General features: G+C 47.3%; 1 protein-coding gene across 1 annotated transcript in view; it reads right to left on the minus strand.

The window, feature by feature from the left end:
• BSN (bassoon presynaptic cytomatrix protein) overlaps positions 1 to 1,629 on the minus strand; it is an 84,559-nt gene extending 82,930 nt beyond the window's left edge. Inside the window, exon 1 of the mRNA XM_088526842.1 lies at positions 1,604 to 1,629. Coding sequence (XP_088382968.1) covers positions 1,604 to 1,629 — 26 coding nt within the window. The remainder of the gene's footprint in view (positions 1 to 1,603) is intronic.
• Between the last annotated feature and the right edge of the window lie 10,439 nt (positions 1,630 to 12,068).

The following is a 12,068-nucleotide window of genomic DNA, read 5'->3' on the forward strand; positions in this document are numbered from 1 at the left end:
AAAAAACCCTTATGGGCACTATCTATAGATCAAGTATATGAGTAGGATCATCTTTTTTTTTGCTGCTAGGATGGGCTCCACAGAAAGGAAGTGTCACACCATGAACAGACGAGTTTACTACGTTCCTGATCCAATAGAGAGCCGGGGGCTCCCTCGAAATAGCAGCAGGACATCCCAGGTCTGTCTGTTTTGCTTTGGGAATTATTCCTCAGGGAAAAAGAAGTTCAGCTTGTCCAAACCTCCCTTTTTTTCCCCCCGCCGCCACAGCCTTCTTAAGCGCTGATGAAAATCTTAACCAGCGCTGGGCTGCAAACCAGTCCCAAAGGAATTGCCACCAGATTGCGGGCGGGCGGTTAGATTGAGTTGTCGCTACGAGGCAGAATTTCGCCCGTCTGATCGAGCTCTATTGATTTTGCAAGCACCTAATGGGTTTAATCAGAGCATTACGTGGTACCAAGTCAAATATCATTGCGGAAATCCAAACATTCATCAACACTCTCACGTTTGTCAACAGTTTTAATTTTGTCCAAGAGAAAAAAAAACCCAACCGCATCTGACTGGGCTTATTAACAACAAAACCATCAAAATTTCCATTTATTATAGTCCATCTATTAATGCTTTATTGATAGACAGTCATGCAAATGTTTGCCTCCATCTGGCTGCCGTCACAGGCAGGTGAGTCAGCCTGCAGCATCCCGCTTTCTGGGGAGAGAAATCGAAATAAGATGAGTTTTCTTTGGGCTTTCTAAAACCCGTTCCATTTTCCAAAATGCCTCTGCCATGACATCAAGCAGAGCAATCCTCAAACTCCTCTCCCATCGATGCCACCCGTCAGGCCCCTTGGCCAGCACGGGACACCCAGCTTTCCCAACACCCGCTGGAGTTGAACCGTCCTTTGAGCATTGGCCGCAGGGCCACAAGGATGATCAGGGGCCTGGAACATCTGCCCTATGAGGAGAGGCTGAGGGAGCTGGGCCTGTTCAGCCTGGAGAAGAGAAGGCTGAGAGGGGACCTGAGCAGTGTCTAGAAGTACCTCAAGGGAGGCAGTGAGGAGGATGGTGCTGGTCTCTTTTCACTGGTGGCCACCAACAGAACTAGAGGTAATGGCCACAAACTGAAGCACCAAAAGTTCCACAGGAACTTAAGGAAAAATTTCTTAACAGTGAGGGTGCCAGAGCACTGGAACAGGCTGCCCAGAGAGGTTGTGGAGTCTCCTTCTCTGGAGATCTTCAAACCCGCTTGGACGCAGTCCTGTGCCACGTGCTCTAGGTGACCCTGCGTGTGCAGGGGGGTTGGACTAGATGATCTCTAGAGGTCCCTTCCAACCTTAAGCATTCTATGATTCTATCATTCTCTATATATGTGTGTGTGTATATATATAAATATAAATATATATATAAGCAAATTCTTAGCTTGAGACGTATGACACAAGGGAATCACTCTAGATTTACTAAAATAGATTCAGCATTGGTAGTACATTTTTTTTTCCACAGATAGGACCTAAACCCAGAGCCCCAGAGACCCCAAGAGGTGCCAACAGCCTGGCTGGCCTGGTGGGGATTTAAATGTCTCCTGCTCTCTGAGCAACGGATCGGATTGCTACCTTATGGCATCTAAAAAGAGCACCATGATTGTCATTGCACAAAGCAGGAGCCCAGCCATGGCTTTTCCAAGAGGAGCTGAATTTATCCAGAGAAGAGGACTCCAAGGTCCGGAGCTTTATCAAAAATAAGAGAGTCAGGACTGTGAAAGCACAGAGGGGGGAAAAAGAAACAAATGAAAGCTGATATGCTTAAAAAACAAGGTGATAGGAACATATAGGAACACACAGGAACATGAAAAGAGGGGAAAGAGGGAACACTGAGATCCCTCTACTCGAAAGACAGAGGCTTGAGCAATGCCCACGTATCAGAGCTGCTCCGTTCGGAGCGCGCATCTGACCTACTTGGTTTGACTGCAACCTGATGTGCACATTCACATGACTGATTTTCAGAATCACTGAATAAAAACAATTTAGGCAAAGCAGGCAGCTAAGGCAAAGGGGAGTTACGCTCTAGGTCAACACAAGCATTTCTGAGTCGCTTGCGACTTAGAAAAGGTAACTTTAAAGCTGATGGCTCAGCATAGGAACCGTGGGGGAAAATATCAGATATTAGCTGGTAAGTATTGCCTGTTACCAAGTCACTCTAGAAAATAGGGCAAGCAAACTCTTAATAAATAAACAGAAAAAGAGCTGTCTGGCATGGAGGGACTCCAGTTTCATCTGTGGGCACTGAGAGTTTCATAGCAGCAATACCAAAGCCTCCACACGACTGAGAATGTTGTGATGAGTTTCCGAGCTCCAAAGTACTAAATCCAACACAGAGAATTTTATATTACTCTCTGCTTTGACACACACACACAAACCTACAGAACCAAAAATCAGCATCTGCTTAAATACAAGCGCTCCTCACTTAATTACAGTGATATCCGTGCTAGGAATACGTATCTTAAATGGTTTAAAAAGAGGGCATGCCATGAAACTGAAGCCTGGTTTTCACTGGATTACAGTTTTCATAGCCCAAAGGGTTATTAAAGATTATTAAAGAGATCTTAAAGATCAAAAATATGAACTGATGACTGGAAACTGTTAGGGAGTGTTACAGAAAACCCTTGCCGAACATCACGTGCAGAAGCTTGGCCAACACATTGTGCCTGGTGAGCACTTTTCTTCTGTTAATTAAAATGATGCTTAGCACAGATTATCAGACTCCTTACAGCCTCAAGGGACATCCAACACCCAGGCTTTGAAATGGAAGAAAGTCTGGGCAGGGTCCTGGGAGAGCAGAGCCTGGTGCCTCTGGCTGCGCAGGAGCACGTGCTCTTTGACTCCTGCAGGGTTCAGAGGTGTCTTCCCAGGAAACCAAAGCTGTGGGGATGTTGCAACGGATTCCTTGGCTGAAAAGGGAAGTCTAAAGGATGTCTGCTCCGAAAACGATGTTGTGATAGGACAAAACTGCTTTTTATAAGAAGTTTCTTTAGCAGCTGCAGCTGAATCCAAGGCAAGCAATACCTGCTGACCAGAGCAGCCCCGATGAACTCCAAGGCCTGATTCCCAATCAGAGGAGACTTTTGCATATTCTCCTCGAGCAAGACAGCAAGTTGCCAAGCAAAGGACCACATACAGCTCCTCTTTCCCCTGAACTGAGCAGCTATTTTTGGCAGGGCTCCAGCAAAGACCCTCGGAGCCACAGGCAGCTCAAACGGCAGGTAATGATCTTCCCTTGCTACATATCAAAGGGTTTTCCTCCGAGAGGGCTGATCTGCTTTACAGAAGCAGGCCCATCGAAGGCTGAAAGATTCAAATCAGCCCCATTGCCAAGCGATATAACCGTTCACTGAAAACATTTACAATCTCGAACTTCAAAGCATTGAAATCTCTCAGGTATAAGTAGGGTCTCTAATATCCATTCTTCCTTGGCATCGAGGCAAATCTCTTTCCTCTGTGATAGCAAAACACCACGTTTAAACTTCCCAGAGATATAGTAGAAGCTGCTGCTTGGCTGCGATGCTGTGAGCTCCAAGGCAGCAGTAACGATGGCTGCTGAAAGGCAGGAGGCTGTGGAGGAGAAGCCCTGGCTCTACCTGGCCCTCAGGAATGCCCTTCCTAGGGTACATGAGGAAAAGGCCCATCGGATCTCCGATCCTGTGCCTGTGTCTGTCTCGACTCTTATAAAGCAACCAGAAAATGCAACGCAAACAGGAGATGTGGCTCCTCCGTGAATGACAGGAGTCACTAGGTCGGCATTTTATTGACAGCGCTTTGGAGATCGCCAACGCACAAGAAATGACCTCCGACGCCTTGGAAGAAGCCGAGAAAAGACAGGAGGCAACAGACACCCAAGCTGCTGACGCCAAGGATAGAGCCAAAGTGGAAGATGGTTGAAAACTCAGCACACATCTGCCCGTCTGTGGGTTCTCTCTTGCGACAGACGGATGGACAACCAGCCCTATGGAGAGCTCCACGAGCCAGGGTCGTGTCACCAGCCCGGGCAACCAGCCTCATCCTGGCGGGGATCAGCAGCAGCACCGCATCTCCAGCCACCACGGACTGTCCCCCAAGGCAGAATGGATATCTGGGGAGCGCTGTGACACACAGCGGCCCCTCAGGAAAAGCCCTCGGTTCAGATATCTCCGTTGACTCATCATGACCCACCCCGTGACCACACCAAGGTTCACAGTGATTCAGATAAGCGCTGAGCTACAGGGGATGACTGTGCTCTGGAGATGCTGCAGGCTGTGGGGTTGAGTTGGCTTCGGCTTGCAGAGTTTCAGTTGTTTTTTATTGCAGAATTTGGACGTTGTGTAGGAAATGACAAAGGGCCCTGCCATAAAGTCAAATACGGCCCTGTGACTACCACAGCAGTGTGCGGGCTGAAAGAGCAGCTCAAATGGGGATAAATGTCCCCAGCACCAACGGCGAGGAAGGGACTGACACCCATCTCATCCATCCAATTTCTCCTAAATGTTTCCCACAGTTTGTGAAAGGCTACCTTCTAAAACTATAGATTATTTACAGACCCATAAAGCCTCTCTGTTTTTAACCACCAACAACATGTCTTCTGGCTTGTATTATTGTCTGTTCCTTAAAGCAATGCAGAAGAGGAGGATCTGCTCTTGACTTGGTCCCACGACATGCACAAGGTCTGTTTTAATAGGCAATAAATGACTGGGGAAAAAAAAAAAAAAACAGAGTGACATTTGCGATATTTAGATTGAAAGGCAAAACAAATTACAGAAAAGGTGAGAAAGTTTGTTGAAAACAAATTAAAAGCAGCAGCTGCAAGGGAAAGAAACTAAAGTTTCCGTGTTATTTCTGTTACTCCGTTAGAGCCTCAGGGAAACCATACACTATCAAAAATGCTTTAAGACATGACCACAGAATGTCAACATAATTAAAGATTAGAGCAAAGAAGTTTGCAGAAGCAAAAAGAAATCCTTCAACAATCACAAAATTGCTTCCAGTTGAGGAAAAACTTTGGAAATAGGAAAACTGCCAGGAAATCAGTTGATTGAGATGCAACAGAAATACAAGACTGTAACTGAAAAGAAATCCAGCCTTCACGATGCTGTTTTCTAAGGACAAATTTATGAAGGTTCCCACACCAGAATGGTTTCAGACGCAGGATTTATCTGAAAAATTGTTTCAAGGAATGAATCAGCAAAAGAAATATTGGTGGGGGGCAGAAAATATCAATGAAAATAAAAATCGTGAGGACTCAACAGGACCCACCCAAGTTTTCTTCAGGAAATCAAATGTAAAACTGCTAAACAATCAGCAGGAGACACAACCTTTTGCTTAAATTGGCTTCAGGATCAGAGAACTGGAAAAGGCCGAGTGTAATATCAGTCTTTAAAAGGGCTTGAAGAGGATCTGCAAGGCAAGGCTGTCGTTTGTACCTGGCAAACAGATCAGAGCGTAATAAAGCACTGAATGAGAAGGCGCCCGGGTGAGCAGACATAAGGACAGGGTCAACAGGCTTTCAGAAGGTCACACCTCACAGACTCGGTGACTATTTTTGAAGTGGCCAGTGAGCAAGCAGTTAAGGACGGTCAGGTTGATAAGGGCACTTCCATTTGCAGACAGCTTTTGATACAGTTCCTCGCTGGAGGCTCTTACGGAGAAAGAAAGGGAAAAAGGAGGAGCAAAATATCATCAAAGAAGAATCCTTATTATGGATAATTAATGGATTAAGATACAGAAGTCACAGATGCAGGGGAACGATCACTTTTTTGCAACCAGCATTTTAGAGCCCTCTGCAATGGGATAAATAGGGTATATTTGTAAGTGGCCTGGTAAGGAAGTGAATAATGAAGGGATAAATTTGCTGAGCTACTAAAATTTATTCATTCTAAGCTAAAAGTGAACGCAAAAGAAAAAAAAAAAAAAAAACGTTGACAAGGCTCTCTCGAAAGTGATGTCTTGTAACACTGTGACAGACAAAACCCAAGGTCGAGCAACGTAGAGCCACGCGCACAGGGCAAGACAACAATCACCTTGCACAGCAATGGGCTCCAAAGTAGATGTGGCCACTCTGGAAAGGGATTTTGAAGTAATTTAGGACAATTGTCAGAAAATGGCAATTTAATGCTCATCAACAAATATAGACTGTTCAACCAAAAATACACCATGAGGCTATTTTGGGAACAACACATCTGTAAGGCAATTCAAACACAAGAGCGGAGGCAGCCTGGCCTCTTGCCTTGCTTCTGGTTTTCTTTCCTCCCTGAAAAGAGATGCACCGAGGTCTGGGGTTTTGCAAGGCTCCCTTGGAGCTTTCCCCTTGATTCAGGCAAGGATCTGGAGGGCTCTCACCAACCGGGGACCTGCGCTGGGTGCGTTCCCAGGCACCAAGTGGCTTCCTGGCGAAAAAGGGATCTTGCTCCGACAGCATTCCCAGAGCTTGGCCACAGCGCCTACGGCTTCCTGTGCGTCGACGAAGCCCTCGGCAGAAATAAATTTGTGTTTTCCTATTAAGCAGGCTGGGAAGGCTGCAGGGCTCTCTTTTGGATGGATGCCACCCATGCTCCAAAATTAAAAACTGATGCAAATAAAACCCCCAAAACGTATCGTTATCCATCTCGGTGACAGCTCGAGTCAACTGAATTCATCCCGGAATGAGAAACAACATTCGTTTCAGGCATATAAAAATGCCAAAAAAAAAAAGTACTGCTAAAAAAAAGAGCGGCAGTAATGACATACCAAGAGGAAACCAACTGGTATTTTTAGGAAAAGAGGGAAAGGAAGAAGGAGATAAACAAATAAATACAGTTAAAACGGCCCCAGTGCCTACAATACAAGAGGAAATTACAGCACGGTACTGCCGCAAGCAAAACAGCTCTGGGTAACTGCAGCAAGCGGCAACGTAAAAATCCTGACTTTGCAAGTCTATTTGTGCCCGGGCAAATGAAACTAGACCTAATATGTTTTTTGCAGCAGCGAAAATTGTAGCCTTTTATCCATCCCGTAATTGTATCTTTACACCTTGCAACATTTCGTCCGTATCACAACTGTCCCTCTACCTTTTCTCTTTTTCCCTTGCTATTGGAGACTTCAATAATTTGTTTGTGAGCGCTAACACATAACGTGTGGAGGAGCAACACGGCAGCAAGACCCTTGGGGACGCAGGAAACAGGGATCAACTCATGTCATCTCTGAAGAACGCCAACTTAGGTGCCAAATAGTGATGGTCCCCCACATCCCTGCAAGGAGGAGAGATCTACATCCAACATACGCAAGTATCATCCGATGAAAACTTTGCATGGGGTTGTGTTTGTCCAAAGCGCTCTTCATGTTCCAAAGTTCCTCCATCCCTGAAGATCTCCGTGCCAACGCAGGCGGGACGATAAATCCTGTCATTGGAGACAAGAGCGTGGCCATATGGGCCTGCCACGGGAAGCTGCACTCGCGTTGGCTTGCAGGGGACAGACGGGATACAGCCGCATCCTGGTGCGGAGCGATGCAAATCGGAAGCCCCAACACCATCCAAGCAGACTTAGCTCGGATTCAGGAGACATCAGGGCATGCAAACATGTTGTTCACAACGGGAAAGAAAGGGCAAAACCAGAAAATAATATATTTTCCATACTGTAAGCGACACCACCAGTTTCAATATTTCAAGCCGTCAGTTTAAAGGTACTCTTGAAATAGGATAGTCTGAAATAGCCCTGCCAAATTCTTTCAAGGATGAAAGAAAAACCACTTACCTCTCTGGCGGCTATAATTCTTGGAGGATCTTTGTCCCTGCGTGCATTTCTGTGCATCACATAGCTCAGACCAGATCATTTATACCAGCAGAGACGGTCTAATCTGCAGATTTCATCTATCTGTCATCGTGGTCCTGCTGAAAAGGTTTAGCTTTGCAGACTAGAAGTTTCTAGTCAAATTTAAGGCTAAGATGTTTACTCGATCAGTGTAGTGCATTGTAGGTGTGTTGGTATGGAAATACATCAAGAAAGGAAAAGCAGATAAAATAGGTTATAAAGGACATTCTTTATTAAGGGGATAGTTCTTTCAAGTTTTCTCCCAGAGTGATGTTTCCTGATACCTTATTTCTGCGAGGCTAAGGTAAATAAATGCCTATAAAAAACCCAATATGGAACAGCCTTTCTGCTTAAACAGAACTTTTCTTGCCGTATTAGTGCAACTAGTCAAACACTAGTTATTAAAGGTAAAAAGTGACAATCTGGCTTTACCTGCTCTGCAAATGACCCACAGGGATGGTTTAAAGGACAGCAAAGCACCACATGCCCCTCGGTTACTTTTCTACCGTCAAACTCCAGGTGAAGGACAAAGCTAAAGAGAGAGGGGCACAGACTGGGGGATGCCCTTGCAGGACTAACAGATTTAAAGATCTTCACTTCATACAACTGTCTTCCAAGTGGACTCTATCTCCCGGATTTCCAAGCAAAACATCTGGAGCAGCAGCAGAACTTGCAGAAAGGGAGGAAAGGAAGAGGCTTGTTGGAATTTTCCACTCGTTGGGACTCAAGAGCTGCCCGAAATAAAAGGCAGGCAGGCGATCTGGGTAGCTGCCGAACAGCATAAACAAGGAAGCAGAATCCAGCACCATCCAGCAGTGCTTGAGGAAAGCTGCGGATGCCACCCGGCCCGGCGCGCTCCGGCGTTATCTGCCGCAGACATCTCGTGAGTTTGCGCCCACGGAGACGCATCCCGCATCCGCAGATCCATCTGCAGAAGGAGCCTGACATCAATCCTGCCACTCCCTGCAGCGACGCTGCTCAAGGAGGATGAGAGGAGAGCGGGGAAGGTCTGCAAGGGCAACGGGCCAGGGGAACGCGAGGCAGAGCCGCAGGCACCTCGCGCGATGACGGTGCAGTTTCAATAGCCCTGCCACATGTTTCACGGAATCACACCAAAATCCTGCTGCGAACAGGGAAAAAGAAACCCGGGAGACAGTGGATCATCATCAAGGGGCAGAAGACAACGGAGCCGACACACCTCGGAGAAAACACGGTCAAGATGCACACATTTCCCAGACAACACCAAGCTCACCGTGTCCGATTCAGCACCAGGAGGATGCGCAGGAGTGTGAGCGCGGGGGAATACCAAGCGCATGAGACTTTCTACGAAAACTCATCCGAATTTTCTTCTGCGAGATGGCAGGGAAAAAGATGGGCACGTCATCCTGCTTCCTTCCTCTGTGTCAGTAGATCTTACTTGAAAAGGGAAAGGAGTTCAGGAGAAGATCATTGGATTCAAAACGCAGATTATTTGGGCCATACGAGGGGGGAAAAAAAAATATATATATACATATGACTGGCCTTGCATCTTGCTTGGCTTTGCCTGGACACTTAGTAGCCATGAATATGAAGGAAACTCATTTTTGCTCTGGCAGGGCCACCTAACAGGGGCCAATTTGCTCCAATGATCTCTGGAGGGAGGACTCAAACATCTCCTTCTCATTCTGGATGAAGGAAGCCAATAAATGGATGGCCCACCATTATAACATGAATTTTCACCTACAATTTCTACAGAATAGCCTGCTAAGATTGCCAAGAGGTGTGATGAGCTTGCCAAACAAGCGAGCTGCTTTCATAGTGAATTGATGGCGAACACCAGTTTCCTTGAAGGCCATCACCAACTTCAGCTCCTCATGCACCTCTTCCCATGCCTAACCGGGAGGACCAAGCTCCTTGCTGTGAAACTCATGTGAGATGCTCCTCTCTTTCCCTGCAACACTCTCTACCCTAAAGCCTCCATTTTGCTGCTCTTCCTCATGGTAAATACACACATGCAGAGGCAGCTCACGGGCAGGAGAGCAGGCTCCAGCACTGTGCGTGGAGAAGGGCATCCAAAACTGTTCCCTAAATCATAGAATCATAGAATGCTTAAGGTTGGAAGGGACCTCTAGAGATCATCTAGTCCAACCCCCCTGCACACACAGGGTCACCTAGAGCACGTGGCACAGGACTGCGTCCAAGCGGGTTTGGAAGATCTCCAGAGAAGGAGACTCCACAACCTCTCTGGGCAGCCTGTTCCAGTGCTCTGTCACCCTCACTGTGAAGAATTTTTCCCTTAAGTTCCTGTGGAACTTTTGGTGTTTCAGTTTGTGGCCATTACCTCTAGTTCTGTTGGTGGCCACCACTGAAAAGAGGCCAGCACCATCTTCCTCACTGCCTCCCTTGAGGTACTTCTAGACACTGCTCAGGTCCCCTCTCAGCCTTCTCTTCTCCAGGCTGAACAGGCCCAGCTCCCTCAGCCTCTCCTCATAGGGCAGATGTTCCAGGCCCCTGACCATCCTTGTGGCCCTGCGCTGGACTCTCTCCAGCAGCTCCACATCCCTCTTGTCCTGTGGAGCCCAGAACTGGACACAATACTCCAGATGCGGCCTCACCAGGGCTGAGTAGAGGGGCAGGATCACCTCCCTCGACCTGCTGGAGACACTCTTCTTAATGCACCCCAGGATCCCATTGGCCTTCTTGGCCACAAGGGCACACTGCTGCCTCATGGTCACCTTGTCGTCCACCATGACACCCAGGTCCCTCTCTGCAGAGCTGCTCTCCAGAAGGTCAGTCCCCAGCCTGTCCTGGTGTCTGGGGTTATTCCTCCCCAGGTGCATAAAGCCCAGAACGCAACCACTACCCACAACACAACACGAGTTTGACTGCACGAGGACTCCTGACAAAACCGTACACAAAACTGATGCGGGAAAACCCTGTCGCTGGCCACACGGAGGCTGTTCTCATAAAAACCCCGGCTCTACCCCGTTGATCTTCCAACACCGGCATCAGGAGAGGCACAAAGCAGCGGGACAGCGCGGGCGCCCGTAACAGCAGCGGAGATGGTATAAACTCCCCGCAGCCATAAATAACTCGCCGTAGTAAAGCTGGGGAGAAAGGATGCTGAGGGCTTCAAGCACCTTGGGCTGCTTAAACTAACTAGATTAAAAGCAGCCCAGCTCTGTCAACACATGCTCTAATCCCGCTTCCCGGCCGCAGGGCGGCCGTACCCGGAGCGGCTCCGGACCAGCAGCGCCCGGCGGTGAAAAGCAAAGCGGCAAAAGGGAAAAACACCAATTTGTCTCCCCGAGGGGATTACCAGGCACGTTTAAAGCACTTTGCAGGCCTAACGAGAGAGAGGCAGCAAACCCCAAAATGTGAGACCTCCTGCCGCTCCTCAGGCCAGCTGCACCGTCGCATAATAGTTTATGTAAGTAGGATTGGAACAAAATGAATTAAAAGTAATTTCGTGTTTCATCCGAAGGAGAGGCACCATTCAGAGCCAACGCGGGAAGGGATCTAGCTCAGAACTGCATTTCCCCTCCGCGTTTCATAAGCACGCGGCGTCTCATCGGCTCATCTGTTTTGCCAAAAGACTAAGGAAAATCACCGAGTCCCTTAAGACTGCATTATACATTTTCAAATTTCAAGTGTTCCTATTTTATAACTGCCCGTAACTTTGGGCATCCATAACCAAAATGTTTTCTTGAGAAGACATAAGGAAACAAACCACGCAGGTTTTTTCCCCCATCTTTCAAGCTGTTTTTTTCAGATCCAAAAAAATAAAAAATAAAGTGGCAGCAGCTACAACATGTCCATCTTCGAAAGTAATTCCCATGTACAACTTCATCCTTTGGCCAATATTAAATGTGGCAAAACCTCTTATTCCTAAAGGCAAAGATAATGATTGAAAGAAGCAAGCTATAGAAATAAAAAATATAGCAGAATAAAGTATAGGGTTCTCTGGAATTTGACACCCTCAAGGTGATGATAGGAGTTTGTTCAGCAACACACAGCCAGGCAGCTCCCGGGTATTACACCCACCACCTCTTCCCTCCGGGAAGCTCCTGGGCATCCAAGGGAACCAGCAGCAGATGCACCCTCTCCGCCAGCTTTTTAATTGCACAGCTAGAAGAAGCCAGGGCAAGAAAGTAATTTGAATTCAGTTAATAACAGAAAAAGCCATGACCAACGCTGACTTCATGTCCATGCACAACTTCTAAGGGCTAGAGGTCTAGGGAGGAGCACCCTGAGGCCATGTCAGCAGAGGCCACGTGCTCCGAAAT

Source organism: Tinamus guttatus, unplaced genomic scaffold (genome assembly GCF_059628265.1).
Source record: "Tinamus guttatus ecotype Peru unplaced genomic scaffold, ASM5962826v1 Tinamus_guttatus_pri_ptg000026l, whole genome shotgun sequence".
NCBI classification, from domain to species: Eukaryota; Metazoa; Chordata; class Aves; order Tinamiformes; family Tinamidae; genus Tinamus; species Tinamus guttatus.